Genomic DNA, 15,597 nt, shown 5'->3' on the forward strand with positions numbered 1-15,597 from the left:
ACATTTATTACACTTCCTTTTTTTTATGTGAGTAAAATTTTGTATCAAAATTCTATTTGCCGGACTCTTGCTACTGTTTTTTATATATAAAAACGTATTTTTCCAAAATAAATTATTAAAAATGTTATGTACTATAAATTTCTATTTTATACCAATTGTATATATTAAAAATATGTATAATATCCCATCTTTTTTTTTTAAATTGCTTTATTATTTTTGAAGTTATGCTTTAAAAGTTGATTTAGCAGTTTTTAACAATTTTTTATAGATTAAATAAAAATATATTTATGGTAAATAGTACAATGAAACTAAGTATTTAAAGAAAAAAATTAATGCATCTTTGAAATTTTCCACAATTGTTTATTAGGTTGTAAACACTTCGTAAAAAAAAAGGTCGACCTCTCAGGGGCGTACTTAACGTGAAGTTAAGTGCCTTAAGGGGAGTACTTTTTTGGGTGAGTACTTAGGTGTTTTAATCAGTTTTTTACACATAAACTATGCATCAAATAAAAAAAATTAAATTAAAAGTTCTAGCTGAAGTATTTGGGATAGTCATCACCGACTGACATCTTCAAAAAGGTTCGTTTCCATAATGCCACAAGTCACAAGTGCACTTGTTGAAAGTGAACTAGTGACTTTTTTTAAAAGTTGGTTTTATACTTTTTTTTATTTATTGTGCTAAATGGTATACACCGATTTGGAATACAGATACAATATCAATTTATAATCCCCAAGAATTTTTTATATTGTTACTAAAAATATTTTGGGCTCCTGGGAAATTTGTTTAGTTTCCTAAGAATTTTGGAATGAGTTAAATCACGAACAAGCTAGCAATAACCTAATAAACTCAATTCGCTAACTATTGTTTATAATTCGAACTGCAACAAGCTACCTAATCAAAGTTCCAACCTGATTATAAAAATATTGGGATATTAAATATTTCTAAAAGAATATTTGATGTAAGGGGCAATCACCTCCTGTCGAGTCGCCCGTTGCTCGTGCAATTATATACATTCTCAAACTTTTTTCTTTGAAAATCAAACTTTCTCATTATGCATAGACATAGAAGTTTTCTCGAGTGTTTGACAATTTATCAACGCTAGCTCTGAATTTATAGTATATACAATACTCTTGTCTTCTAATATTCTGCCTAAATATTGAAATACCTCAAGTGACCCTGCTCCCAAATAATTCTCGAAATCGTTGCAAACTTTTAAAAATTTGAAGAAGTAGTACTAAAATTGCCCCTCTGTTTCGGTTTTCTCTCAATATAATTTAATTTTAACGACCACCTTCATTAAAAAATTGGTTTTTCCACCTACATTAAAAATTTTTTGGAATGAAGTAGCCGCCAGTGTATGCTATAGCAACAAAAATGGATTAACAAAGGATTATCGAAAACAAATTCTATGCGAAAATTTTTTTTACAGCATCTTAAGAAAGTTGACTCCTGCGATAGAAAGTGGGAAATTGGTCTTTGGATTTCAATAATAAAACTTTATAAATAATTATAAAAGTTTATACAGAATAGCTGATCGGTTTCATAAAAGTTATTGGAATAAAAAGATAAATTTTCTCACTTTGAACAATTTATATTCCAGGATCAAGGATATGAAATGAAAGAGAAACGAAAATTTGTTTTCTTTGGTAAATGATTTAAAGTTAAAAAAGATAAAAAAAGGTCATGCGTATTAATAAACCGTTCTAAAATTGTCACTTTCATTTCATGCAAAAGTGGTGTGAGCTTAATTTGATGTATGTATGAGTGTGTGTCTTGGGTGTTTCATAACCACACATCCTATTTAATTATTTTACATAAATTGATTATATAAAATAAATTTTAATAATGCAAAGCAGTGTAATAAATAATGTGGCTTCAACATTAAAGGTAATTAACATCTTTTTAATCATTTTTATTACGTAATCGACGAATTAGTTCAAATGACATTTAGTTATCCAGAAAGGTCAAAATAAGAATTCGCTAAACAAATATTTGTAAATTGATTTTTACAGCCCTTGGTTTTAAAAAAATGTCACACAGCTTTACCAGCTTTAGCCAGTTGGACATATCGAAATTATTCTTCAAGTCATGATGCCGATGTTGTCGTTATTGGTGGCGGACCTGGGGGCTATGTTGCCGCTATTAAAGCTGCACAGTTGGGACTTAAAGTAAGTTAGTTTTTATATTGCCATTTTTAAACCAATCGAATAAATGAATATTTATTTTTTAGACGGTATGCGTGGAGAAAAATGAAACACTTGGAGGAACATGTTTGAATGTTGGATGTATCCCATCAAAAGCTTTATTAAACAATTCTCATTACTATCATATGGCACATTCTGGTGACTTGGCAAATCGTGGAACAATTGGTAAGTTTTCATTTGGAACAAATTTAAAGTTTTCAGTTTTTCACTGTTAGTTAACTATTTGAACCTCTTATAAAATTCGAAAAACATTCGTGATCATACTTTAAAATAACTACGACTTAAAAAATTATAAAAACTTTACCTGTTATATGGTATAAAAAAACATATTTTACCGGAAGTCTAGCTTCGAACCGTTCACTTAATATAGAAACTAAAAAAAATGTATGTGAACTCCACAGGATCTCCTACGCTTATAAAGTATGTAAATTAAAGTAAGAGATAATCAAAATGGGTTTCCCCTTTTCCAATTAAAGAAAACGTCGAAAAAAATCCTATAAACCGATTCAAAAGTATGGTATAGAAAATAATTCTGTTATCACTATTATTGATGGCTTAAATATTTAACATTCCTTCTGAAAAACTACATATAGTATTCATACCGTTTGACAATTTTAACCCCGATAATATCAATGCATTTTTCCTTTTATAGTAAGTGGAGTGCAGTTAAATTTAGATGCTTTGATGGATTCCAAAAGTAAAGCAGTAAAAGCTTTAACAGGCGGTATAGCTGGTCTATTTAAAAAGAATAAAGTGACATGGGTGAATGGTCATGGTAAAATCACTAGTGCCAATCAAGTAACCGCCACCAAAGCCGATGGTAGTCAAGAGGTTGTCAATGCTAAAAATATAATTATTGCAACTGGATCTGAAGTCACACCATTTCCTGGTATTACAATTGATGAAGACACTATTGTTTCGTCAACCGGTGCATTGTCTTTGAAACAAGTGCCTAAAAAATTAGTTGTTATTGGAGCTGGTGTAATTGGATTAGAATTGGTACGCAATTTTTTTTAATAGTAGGGAAAACGTATTTCGTTATTGCCGGGATAGAAAAACAATAGTCTAGTAGGTAGAAAGCATTGGCTATGCCCTCTCTAGAATAAAAAATATATGAATGTTGTAAAAAAGCGTCTGTTACTTTAGAAGATATAATCAAAATAAGTTTTAATTTATAGCTTTCATATAACAATCACAAATTTTGTACTTAAAAATTAAAAAAAAGAGCTGTATAATAAGTTATTGTATACCACAGTTTAAAATTTTGGCAAACCAAATTTCTGTCACTAATTTATATTCGCTAATGTATTTAGCGAAGTCATGAGAAAAAAACACTGCTCCCGCGTTTGCAGTGAGAATTTTTTTTAGGGAAAATTGAAATTTACCTGGGAAAACTCAATAATCGTGGTTTTTAAGATATTACATCATATATTGAAACAAATATTATTGCTAAGGATATAGAAAGAGATTCACATGCATCTGATACATTTGTTCGATATTGAATTAAATATTCTACAGAATCACAAGAAATCTATAATATTTTATTATGTTAATAATTTTATCATTTCATATCAATTTTAAATAGTTTTTCAACGTAAAAAAATGTTAATGATAATAATTATTATACAAAATGGCCGTGGCAGAATAAATATCCATTTTATCAAAGAATATGAGAAATTTGCAAAAAATCATTTTCGAAAAGTTTTGTGCTGGGCTTCTCAATCGAAAATAGAAACTAATCTGAATAGGCCAAATCAAATAATCTTGATAAGTTATAGAAATGATAACAGTTTATATTATCATTAATATTTTCGATTATGCGAATGTGTTTTCCCTTTTATTTAATGGGAGTTTTAAATCAATATTTAAAGGAAACAATTTATGAAATTAGGGATCTGTCTGGGGTCGATTAGGTGCAGAGGTTACTGCAGTTGAATTTATGGACACTATTGGAGGCATGGGAATTGATAATGAGGTATCAAAATCTTTCGAAAAAATTCTTGTAAAACAAGGATTTAAATTTAAATTAGGAACAAAAGTAACCGGTGCAGAAAAAAGTGGCAATGGAATCATTGTAACAATTGAAGATGGAAAAGACGCTAGTAAAAAAGATCAATTGGAATGTGATGCATTGTTGGTATGTGTTGGCCGGCGACCATATACAGAAGGATTAGGATTGTCCGAATTAGGTATTCAAGTTGATAATAAAGGTCGCATTCCAGTTAATGAACGATTCCAAACAGTGATTCCAAGGTAATTATGAAATATTATCTTACTTTTAAATGCTTCTCTCGAGACTTCGAAAAGTTTAATCGAGATGTAAATTATACATCTAAATTATAAATCATACATCTCATCAGAGAATCGATATTAAAGTTGAAGCCACTCGTTACAACTTAACATCTGATGTTGTTACGTGCATTTTTTTGATAAAAATAGCACATTTTTTAACAGTTATTTTTATTTGTGGGTTTTCGATCAATTTTAAATTAAAAAGTACACTTATGATTTTTACACGAATTTTAAGAATTGATAAATAATTTCAAACCATTATCTCTTAAAGTTAAATTAAATTATTGTGAATATTCTTGGTCATTGGGAAGAGCTATACGCTAGTACCTACTTTCATGATTGCGGACAATTGTGTTAAAGTGTGTTTATCTATATCGCAAAAAAAAATTGCTTTATTCTCCTAAATCATAAATAATATTTTTAGTATATACGCTATTGGTGATTGTATTCCTGGACCAATGTTAGCTCACAAAGCTGAAGATGAGGGTATCATTTGTGTGGAAGGTATTCAAGGTGGTCACGTTCATATCGATTACAATTGTATACCATCTGTAGTTTATACGCATCCAGAAGTTGCATGGGTTGGACACACAGAAGAATCATTGAAGAAAGAAGTAAGAAAAATTTTAATTCTTCACTTAAAGAACAATCTAAAAGAAAATTTTTTTTAGGGTATTGAATACAAAGTGGGTAAATTTCCATTCTTGGCTAATTCACGAGCAAAAACCAATAACGAAACAGATGGATTTGTTAAAGTACTAGCAGATAAGAATACAGATAGAATTTTGGGTACACACATTATTGGTCCAGGTGCTGGAGAGTTAATTAATGAGGCTGTATTGGCACAAGAATATGGTGCATGTGCTGAAGATGTTGCGCGATCATGTCATGCTCATCCGGTAAGATTTAATTCTTAAGTATCCTATAGCCCAGTCTTTCTCAAAGTGAGCGATAACGACCCTTTTGCTGGAGAATTTGAAGGGATCGATGATGATGATGATCAGAGATAACGCTTTCTTGAGGGCAGTAGAGATTTTGAAAGAGGCAGTGAAAGAAATTTATAAGAACCTATAATTAATTTCTGTATGGTGGTATTTTATGTAAAATGAAGCGTTTTCTTACAGCTAGGACGAAACTTACCCAGTTCCTAAATCGTTCTAGATTATAAGAGAAAACGTATATAATGGGGAGAGAGCATAATTGAAAGCTACCACCCAAACAGTTATGATATTGTTTCGGATATTCAGTAAATCACGGAGTTGAAAATTTATTTCTACATATGTAATTCTCTCAACTGATTTTTTGCAATAAAAAACAATTGTATATTTAGTCTAACTTCCTTATTTCGAATGGAGGTCTACTAATTTTTTTGAAGCATTGAATATGTCTCTAAATTTAACGGACAATGGTATTGGGAAAGAAACTTAAAATAGATCTACGATAACAGCCTGAATCTGGGTTTCAGCAGGTGTTAAATAAGTAAATGAATATTAAGAAACCATAATATTTTACAACAGTACTCTTCAAATGTATGAATTTACTGTCTAATAAAAAATAGCCTACTCTTTAAAATGGGGTCTAGAGTCATTCCATAAACCACTGTTGTTTTTTTAAGATTTAATCCTGCTTATGACTACCATATTGATTACTTGCCAAAACGGCTGTTAAGAAAAAATTTGAATTTTGGCACACAGTAAGACCTTAGTATCCTTCATGATCTAAAGTTTGTGATTGTAAATTTCGAAAACTACCGGTAGAGATATTGTTGTTCCATAACGCATTTTTGAAAAAGTCTCTTACGCCACTAACTTAATTGCAAATTAAATAACGTTATGTTACAAGTATTTGTGACACCTTTCGAGTACAGATTTGACCCATCTAGTTATACAGCTCGAATTATCGTCTATAATAGTTGTATAGGGAATGATTAGTCTCGCTGGCATTTAAAGGAAGAGCATGTAATGCGCAAAGTAAAAGTAAGCACAAATATGCGTTGAAAAATATTATTAGATCAGCATGAAATAAAAATTATAGTCTAGTATCAATAATAAGCGTATTGCATGAACCGCAGTTAATTTGAATGGTGTGACACAAAGTCTCCAGTGCTAGTTTTCATAATATTACCAAAAGTAAATACTCACAAAAATGTCATTTTTACCAAAATTATAACATCCTGCATCTAGAAAAGGAGTCCTTTCTTTGCTATAAATTTTTTTTTCTCACTATTTTAACGTTACCTACCATTTTCTGAAAACTTGGACCATCCTCTATATAAAATCGAAATACAAAGTAATAATTTTTCCCATTGATTTGAAATCATTAGATATACTGTGAAGTATGTTTTCCTGAAATTCTTAAACAATAGCGACTTTTTGGTAGTGTTTTGACGCCACAAAAACTGTATTCCCGGTACTTTAAATGGTTACCGGTTAATGAACAAACAACAATAAGGAGTAAGGGAAAATAAATTCAGTACGGAAAAACTTACTTTTCGGTACTACCACATAAAATAATAGTTCGCATTTCGTAGAAAAAGCATATACACAAAATACCTACTATTTTGTCTTAAACATATTTCCATTAAAATATTAAGTTTTTTTTTTCAATTCTTAACACTTAAATTTTCCTTAAAATTGAACATTAAAAAATATATAAACTATTTTGTTACAGACATGTTCTGAAGCATTAAAAGAAGCATATGTAGCAGCTGCATTTGGAAAACCTATTAATTTCTAAAATATTTAAATAAAAAAAATATATTGGAAATTCATTTTTTTTAAATAAATAATATTTATTAGAACAATAATGTATGGTTACGTTGTATTACCGCCAGGTATCATCTAGATAAAATCTCTTGTACATAGAAACAAAAAACAATGTTGTTTTAATAATTAAAATAATGTATTGTTTTTTTTTATTTTTATCATTTTAATTTACAATAATAATTAAAAAACACGCTTTCATTCGACTCTTATCGTGGAAAATAAAGAAATTATTTATAATAAAGTTTTCATTTTTTAATAACTTCCTTCTAAATCAATTTATCAAGAAAATTCATTATGGGATAAAAGGGATATATTCATAAGAGATATGAAATCCTAAAAAATAATTTACATATTTAGAGAAGTCAATTGCGATTCCAAAGTATGAACACTAAGTTAGAAAAAAAATTTGATGGTAGGTGTAGTTCACAATAAGTGGCTGTGGTTACATACTATACTTGGTCTATACTACAAGTTTCTTTCGAGAGATCATTTAGAAAGTTAGCATCCTATACATTAATTTTTCTATAAGAAAAATAGATTAGTGATTTACAGGGTGTTAACAGTCTAGAGAAAGCGCGTAGTATAGTGTAACTATGGTCAGTAATACAGTTTTATACAGGGTTGGACAGGGAGGTATGGATGATTTGAAATAACAGTTACACACTCATTTTTAAACGAAACTCAAAATTAATTTTTTTAATGTGTACTTTAGATGTTACCATTATAAAAATTAAAGAGGAAAAAATTAAAACATTGATTACGTACGAAAAATAACATCTGTTAAATGCTCTCCGTTTTTGTCCATACACTTGATTATGAATGACGAAGCCCATTTTCATTTGTCAGGAGTGGTTATTTGGTGTGGCATTAGTCGAAACTAGATTATTGGCCCTTACTTTTTCTAAGAAAACGGTCGAACCGTCACTGTCAATACAGATGTTATTTTTCGTACGTAATCAATGTTTTAATTTTTTCCTCTTAAATTTTCATAATGGCAACATCTAAGGTACACAATAAAAAAAATTAATTTTGAGTTTCGTTTAAAAATGAGTGTGTAACTGTTATTTCAAATCATCCATACCTCCCTGCCCAACCCTGTATTTGAAACTTCATAAGTGAATAAATTTTTTTCTTTTCGATCACGAGGCCCGAATTAATTTTAATTATGTTACAAGCTTAAAATTGGAAAATTATTATAGGAATAATAATTTTCCGTGACTCTCGAAATATGTAACCCTTTTTTAACAGTCTACATCATTTTTTTATCATTCAGGTCAAAGTGAATAATTTTCAGCTTAAAGCATTAAAAAATTCAATTAAAAACATCAAATTAATCATTATCATCTTCTTCACTATCATCCCCTTGTTTCCGTTTCAAATTTCCAAATACTTCCGCAGGTACTTGTTGCTGTTCTACTGGTATAGCAGCATCTTCGTTTTCATCTCCTGATTCATCCTCGTCATCCATTTCAACGTCATCAATATTAATCTCATCAGGATTATTAACTTTATCCGTTCCTGCAGTTTCACCTCGAACAAACATAATATTGCCCCCACTAGTACCACTTCGTACGACTGTATTTGCAGACATTTCAACAGCTTTTGCTTCTAATAATCGCATACCATCTTTGGCACCTGGTGCTAGATCTGCAATCGTTCCAGCTATTGTACCTGCCGAAGATAACATTTGCGCAGACATCATGTTTACTTGTGTGTTGTACGTTGCTTGGACACTACGCTTAATACGTAGCATTTCACGCATTGTATCTTCGTTACCATGTCGTACTTCGAACTCTTTCCACGTTTGCCAGAAATCAACGGTCACGCGAGGATCACACATTTGGGAGCAATGTGCGTAGATTGCTCGAGCACGATCGACTTCACCAAGTTTTGTTTCCATTTCAGCAAAACGTAAACACATTTCTCGTGTATTTTCTTCTGGTAATACTTCAATAGCTTTCTCGTAAATTTGTCTAGTTTTTGGAATCCCATATATTTCTGATGCTTTTTTTATGTAAATATTAAAAAGCTCAAACATTTCTTCTGGTAAAACAGCGGTTGTTGCGCGTTCATATACAGCCATTGCATGCCGAGTCATTCCATATTCTTCTTCTAATTTTGCATATAATAAATACAATGCTTTAGCAAATTTCGCTGGACAGTTTTCTAAACATTGTTCGAATAAATCACGAGCTCGTTCCAACTTTGTGCCACCATATCGCTTTAAGAACTTCGTTAAATATGTATTCCATATATCGAAAACATTTGGCCATTTAAATAATGCGATACCCTTTTCGTACGCTCGAAAAGACTCTTCGAAATATTTGTGCTCTTCTAAAAATAAAGCGTAGTTAATGATGATTTGTGGGGTGGCAATTTTTAAATCTAAGATTTTGTCATAAACAGCTTTGCATGACTTAAAAGTTCCAAAGCTTTCTTCTAAATCTGCGTACATTGACCACAATTTAAGCGATTTATACAATCGTGCTTGTACGGTTTCATTTTCATCGTGATATGCAACACGACGCGATGGCATAGCAGTTGCGCGATGCATTAAGCGTAAACTTTCCTCAAAATTTTCATTTCGAATTTCCATTTCAGCCCATTCACACCATATCGTTGCCAAATTATCAACTTTCACAAATGGAACATTAATGGCTTTTTCAAATATTAATCGTGCATCTTCAATCTGTCCATTTTGTTCGTAAAACTTTGCAAATGATATCCATAGTGTGTGAAGCTTTCCAACAGCTAATTTTGGCTGTACTGTTTGTACAGCTTCTGTATACGTATTGATAATTTCATGTGCTTTGCCTTCGTAAAGCTGTACACGTTTATGCCATTCTTGTACATTATGTGGATTCTGTCGAAGTAAAACAGAATTGAGTAATAATAAGCGGCGTTCCATTAAATATTCAAATCGTGCTAAACGTAATTCTAGATCAATATCATCTTCTTCGGATGGATTTTCCATTTGAGCAACTTCTTCCATACGTTTACTTAAACTTAGTTCTTCAAATTGAGCATATGCATCGAATATTTGTGTAAAATCGCGGACTGTTGTAACTGTTTGGATGGCCTCTTCATAAATATCTCGAGCTTTTTCAAATAAACCACTTCGCACATAATAATCTGCTAAAGAATTCCATAAGTGACCTAGTTGATCTGTATATCGACGCAAACCTCCACGAATAATCGCATCTACATTTAACGATTTAATTTGTGATGGATTTTTCGATATCAGCTCACATAGCTCGTTCCAAAGTTGATGATTTGATTTTCCGTTAAGCGATACAAACGTTTCGTTATTTACAATCCCGGCTAAGACAACCGCAGCTTCGTCAAGCTTATTAATACTTATTAAATATTCGATATACTCTTCGGCATTTTCAGGGCATAATTTTAAATACCGTCGATATACACGTATAGCCGTTTCAGGGATATCATGTTTATTTAAAAAACTAAGATATAACGGCCAAATCCGATGATGTTGTGTTATTGGTAAAGCTCGTAGAGCCTTATCGAAAGTATGCCGTGTTCGACGAATTTTGCATTGTAGTGTCATAAACGTGCAATAGTCCATCCATATACGGGGCATTTTATGCATAAATACAAGAGCTCGTTCAAATGCATTGTTTACATCTTCGTATTCGGGATCGGTTATACACCGACCTTTTACTTGCCGCCGACGTCCACGAAGGTAATTGTACCATAGTTTGTATGAGCCGGGTAATTCCCGCAGCGCTCGTTCAAATATGATATTTATTTCATGTTTGGGAGATTTTTTCTTGTGATCGATATATCTTAACCAATGTTTGACTGAATATGGATTTCGCAAGATTTCTTCTTCATACGGTAGGTCTTCATCATTCTAAAAAGAAAAAGATAATTGAAGTCAGAAGAACAAGTTTGTACAAATAAATACAAAACAATATAATTTGTTTAAAAAAATATTTTTTTTATACTCGTACAATAATATCACAAAGCAATAAAAATATGGATTTCAACTACAACGTAACTATTATTAACCTGAATAAAGTAATTGGAGAAACTAAAAATGGGCATATTTTAACACCCTTGATTACTGGCATCCGACTTAATTTCCAGTCGCATAAGTCTGTGTAAAAATATTGTTAAAAATAGTGGTGTGGCTAGCTTTTAGAGAGTTCTATATAAATTCCAGAAGCAAGGAGGAAGAATTTTTTTGGCCATATACTCACATAATTAAACCTATTTATTTAAAAATGACAAAAACAATAAATCTATGCTCCAAACTTTAGCATAGCTCGATTCAAAATTATGTGGCTTTAATATTCTTTCTAAATGAGTTTATTTTTGCAGACTAGCAGTACTTTATTTTTATCGAATTTGAGAATATTATGATGGAAATGATCGAACATCTATAGAACCAGGAAAACTTGATATTTTAATTAATATGAAGGGTTATATTTGTATACAAACGGGTTTCTATAACTAGTCGCATTTACCAAACCACAAACCCACGATAATTACTCAATCTGAGGCACACGTTGAGCACACGATTTTCTAAGAATTATCGCTGTCTTAATATAAAGGAGAATTCAAATTGTACTTAAGAATCTATATTACGAAGCTAACTAAACGAAGTAAATTTATGAAAACAAACCCTAAAGTTAAATTTGAACCATCTTTTCATTGATTATCTATGTTAACTTTGTTTTCTATAACAAAGAAATACTTACGAAAATTAATTGACTCCTTTGTTCTTGTAGTTTAACGTACATTTTAGCCGAAATTTTTAATTTCGGTCGACTAAAATCTACTTCAAATCAGTCTCAAATTTGTAGGTTAACAAATTATACGGTGGTATGTTGACAATTTGGAATTTCAGCAGATGTCACTATTAGTTTTCGAAAAATGTCATATTCTATCTGAGAAAAAAAAAACGTCTATTTATTTAAATAAATAAAATTTACTTCGAATTTGACAGTTTTCTATAAAAATGTTGTCGAACTTGAAGATTTTAAGCAGCAAACTTGTAAGTAATTTGTTAACTTTTCAAATAACTGTTTGGAATAAAATATTGCAAAAGGTTATATAATCCAATTTATTGCAGTTATCTCGTAATTCTACAAGATTATTACAAGTATCAGCCGCACGAAATCATGAAAGTATATTCAATCATCGCGATACACCTGAAAATAATCCGAATATTAAATTCGAATTCACCGAGGATAATAAAAAGGTTTGGTTACACGATTTTCTATCCTGTATAGAATGTATTCTGATTGTTTTTTACAGCGGGCTGAAGCTATATTAGCCATTTATCCCGAAGGACATAAACGAGCTGCTATGATACCTTTATTAGATTTAGCCCAACGTCAATATGGATGGTTGCCAATTAGCGCAATGAACTACGTTGCCGACATGCTTCATCTTCCCCATATGAGAGTGTATGAAGTAGCCACTTTTTATACGATGTTCATGAGGTAAGGCTTTTAAGATTACTTATGATTTCGAGGCAACATAAAATTACCATAAATTTTGAGTCTTAATTTCTTTTTTAAAGTAACAAAAATGACGAGCATGAATATTTAAAGCTAAAACGATTTAAGATCTTAAAAGTTAACTATAGTGTATAGAGTAATGCTTATGATTTAAGGCCTGTCTTTGTTTTGTACAGATTATTGCTTACAATTTATAATAATAAAATATTTCTAAACAAAGCCATGTTTTTTTATCTATACGAGCCAATTGCTAATTTATTTTTGCCTTAAAAATATTGACCAATTCGGAATTTCAAGAATCAATAACACTCGTTCTAGAAATCCAACTGGTAAATATCATATTCAAGTATGTACAACAACACCATGCTGGCTTCGGGGATCTGATGAAGTTTTACAAATCTTCGAGAAAGAACTAGGCTTACATGTTGGTCAGACGAGTAAAGATGGGAAATTTACTATATCTGAAGTGGAATGCTTAGGTGCCTGTGTTAACGCGCCAATGGTTCAAATCAACGATGATTATTATGTAAGTAACTTTATTAAATTTATATCCAAATCTAGGAGAAGGGAAATTTCTCTATAGCACCAAAAAAAATATTTATCAATGAACGTATGCTAAAGGAGTTGAACTAATAAATGTCCCGTACTTTATTTCAAAAAATCATTTTGATGTCTGTCTATTTAAAATCATTCCGAAATCTTTGGCATACAGGTGAAAATTTGACAGTGACTGAAAATTAATGGTCCAAATAAAGTGGGTACTTTACTAGAAGCAAGCAAAAATAGGAATCCCCCTTTATTATGAATATAAAAATTGAAAAAGAAACTCGATAAAAAGAGCTAGCTGCCCAATTTGGATTTGTTTTGGCTATTAATTACCCTAAAATTATCATTATCTTTGATAATTCTGGACATCATTGTACAAAACGACGAAACAAACCAATATAAATAATAACTCCTTCCTTATACTGATATACGCAAATTTATTCTTAAAGGGAATATACATTATTCATAAAAGGGATAAAAGCAAAAAATCTAAAACGTCTGCAGCGGATATCTGAGAAAACGGTATCTCTCAAACAATTCAGACATTTGATCATTCAATTTCACATATAAGTTACTAGCATCTCCCGAAGAGGTTTTGCTTGAAAACAAACAAAAGTTGTTAATTTTTTTTATAATGGACATTTTTTACATTTTAAATTTTGTTCTATCTCTACCGGTTTACAAAATGGGTCCTACGGACCCAAGATACAATTGATTTTTGCTCATTTACGAACTCGACATCACTATCTACATAGTACAAAAATTATATGAACTTTGAGATTGAAATGACCCGCAAATTTTTCGATTTTTTTAAATTTTCTCAAAAAAACTTTATACCTTAAAAAAAATATATAACTATAACTTATTCGATGTATATTTACTCGACTGTTAAGGAGTGGTTATGTTTTTCGCCCGTATCTTGTATGTATGTAAATTTTTTTATTACCTCGTATCTTCCAAACGGCTCAATGGATTTCAACATTTAAGGAGCATTGTATTTGTCCAAAAACCCAAGTTGTTCGTAGGTGTTTGAAAAAACCAAACAAAATGGCCGATTTGGAAGCGAAATAAATAAATCTTCCCAATAATGGTAACCGACTGTTAAAGTCGATATGTAAACTTTTTGCTTCCTTTTCAGATTTTCTTTAAGGCAGTCGGGTTTTTTTTGTTTAACTATATATAGGAACTATTTTTAATTTAGTCTACCCCATTTAAGTTAGTATGTACACACGTCTCATTCACTACTAGATGCTGATGAAAATATCGAAAAAGCTTAAAAATGTTTTTTAGTTTGTTAATTTCAGTCTGTATATTTAAGTTGTGTATTGTTCACACCAGATTTTTATTTTGAATTATTTCACTTTTTCAGGAGGATTTAAAGAAAGAAGATTGTTTGGAAATAATTGCCTGTTTGAAAAAAGATAAATTACCACAGGCAGGTCCTCGAAGTGGACGATTTGCGGCTGAACCTTTAGGAAATCCTACATCTTTAATTGAAGAACCACCAGGCCCAGGTTTTGGTTTACAAGACGCTTTAAAATAATTTGTGAATAATTTAAGTTGTATTTTTAATACATTAAATAAATTTTAAAACTTTCTTTCAATGAGTAGAATTAAAATAATAGTTTTATTTTCCTAATTTTTTATTAATTTTTTGATTAAAAAAAAACATTTTTGAGTCAGTCAGTGAGTCAGATGTGCATCCCATATGATGCACATAATGATGTAACAATTGTATCAAAAATGTATGTTAATAGTGTCCTGTAACACATACGGTGAGATAATCAATAAAGCGAAGGCCGTTTTAGACGAGATTAGATGAAAATTATACCACCAAACAGAAACCACCAAATACTATTCAAGTATATAAGGTGGTACATTAAATAAAAGATATATAGAAAATTAATTCTTTGAAATATAATTTTGCAGTAGGAAGTGATAGAGGTGGTCGCACTGAATACAAAATCGTTCGAATTAGCCGTCGGTCTCTCCTCATCCTGTAGGATTGAAATTAAAATAATATTTTATTAAAATTTAAAATAACTACTTTATATTCTATTACATATATAGTAAAGAAAAATTGATAATTGGCCTAATAACCTAACCCATACTAATTCAGCACAGCTTTACATGGGTTTAAGCTTATGCTTTCGACATGTTAACTGTAAGATTGAAGTAAAGACAAAAATCTCACAGACTCGTACTAACTCGATACCATTAGAGGAACAATCAACCAGTGTAACTCATATTTATTAAAATTATAATTGGCGATGGTATAAAGAACCGAACTTCACAAGTATCGG

General features: G+C 30.8%; 3 protein-coding genes across 4 annotated transcripts; 2 read left to right on the plus strand and 1 right to left on the minus strand.

The window, feature by feature from the left end:
- Window positions 1-1,728: 1,728 nt before the first annotated feature.
- LOC123290734 (dihydrolipoyl dehydrogenase, mitochondrial) lies at window positions 1,729-7,442 on the plus strand. Of its 2 annotated transcripts, none has more exons than XM_044871027.1 (8): window positions 1,729-1,888; window positions 2,014-2,169; window positions 2,232-2,370; window positions 2,858-3,204; window positions 4,097-4,458; window positions 4,922-5,111; window positions 5,169-5,396; window positions 7,168-7,442. In XM_044871027.1, the coding sequence occupies exons 1-8, from the start codon at window positions 1,847-1,849 to the stop codon at window positions 7,231-7,233; spliced, it is 1,530 nt and encodes a 509-aa protein (XP_044726962.1). In that variant the 5' UTR covers window positions 1,729-1,846; the 3' UTR covers window positions 7,234-7,442. The 2 variants fall into 2 exon arrangements, with proteins under 2 accessions (XP_044726962.1, XP_044726963.1); XM_044871028.1 differs by having other exon boundaries at window positions 1,735-1,890; window positions 2,028-2,169.
- A 120-nt stretch (window positions 7,443-7,562) lies between these two features.
- LOC123298688 (pre-mRNA-splicing factor syf1 homolog) lies at window positions 7,563-12,125 on the minus strand. The gene is made up of 2 exons (XM_044880784.1): window positions 11,984-12,125; window positions 7,563-11,133 (listed from the first exon to the last, which is right to left on the minus strand). The coding sequence occupies exons 1-2, from the start codon at window positions 12,023-12,025 to the stop codon at window positions 8,593-8,595; spliced, it is 2,583 nt and encodes an 860-aa protein (XP_044736719.1). The 5' UTR covers window positions 12,026-12,125; the 3' UTR covers window positions 7,563-8,592.
- Window positions 12,119-14,875, plus strand: LOC123298699 (probable NADH dehydrogenase [ubiquinone] flavoprotein 2, mitochondrial). The gene is made up of 5 exons (XM_044880795.1): window positions 12,119-12,279; window positions 12,358-12,486; window positions 12,543-12,730; window positions 13,067-13,274; window positions 14,664-14,875. The coding sequence occupies exons 1-5, from the start codon at window positions 12,244-12,246 to the stop codon at window positions 14,835-14,837; spliced, it is 735 nt and encodes a 244-aa protein (XP_044736730.1). The 5' UTR covers window positions 12,119-12,243; the 3' UTR covers window positions 14,838-14,875.
- Window positions 14,876-15,597: the final 722 nt, after the last annotated feature.

The sequence above is a fragment of the Chrysoperla carnea genome, chromosome 1 (assembly GCF_905475395.1).
Source record: "Chrysoperla carnea chromosome 1, inChrCarn1.1, whole genome shotgun sequence".
Taxonomy (NCBI): Eukaryota; Metazoa; Arthropoda; class Insecta; order Neuroptera; family Chrysopidae; genus Chrysoperla; species Chrysoperla carnea.

Excerpts from the sequence above, each read along its gene's own strand:
- LOC123290734 (XM_044871027.1), top strand. The coding sequence starts at position 1,847 with ATGCAAAGCAGTGTAATAAATAATGTGGCTTCAACATTAAAG. Across the intron at positions 2,170-2,231 it reads CTGCACAGTTGGGACTTAAA|ACGGTATGCGTGGAGAAAAA; the intron begins GTAAGTTAGTTT and ends TTTATTTTTTAG. Across the intron at positions 3,205-4,096 it reads GTGTAATTGGATTAGAATTG|GGATCTGTCTGGGGTCGATT; the intron begins GTACGCAATTTT and ends TTATGAAATTAG.
- LOC123298688 (XM_044880784.1), bottom strand. The coding sequence starts at position 12,025 with ATGTACGTTAAACTACAAGAACAAAGGAGTCAATTAATTTTC. Across the intron at positions 11,134-11,983 it reads AAAGGAGTCAATTAATTTTC|AATGATGAAGACCTACCGTA; the intron begins GTAAGTATTTCT and ends TTTTCTTTTTAG.
- LOC123298699 (XM_044880795.1), top strand. The coding sequence starts at position 12,244 with ATGTTGTCGAACTTGAAGATTTTAAGCAGCAAACTT. Across the intron at positions 12,280-12,357 it reads AGATTTTAAGCAGCAAACTT|TTATCTCGTAATTCTACAAG; the intron begins GTAAGTAATTTG and ends AATTTATTGCAG. Across the intron at positions 12,731-13,066 it reads TTTTATACGATGTTCATGAG|AAATCCAACTGGTAAATATC; the intron begins GTAAGGCTTTTA and ends CACTCGTTCTAG.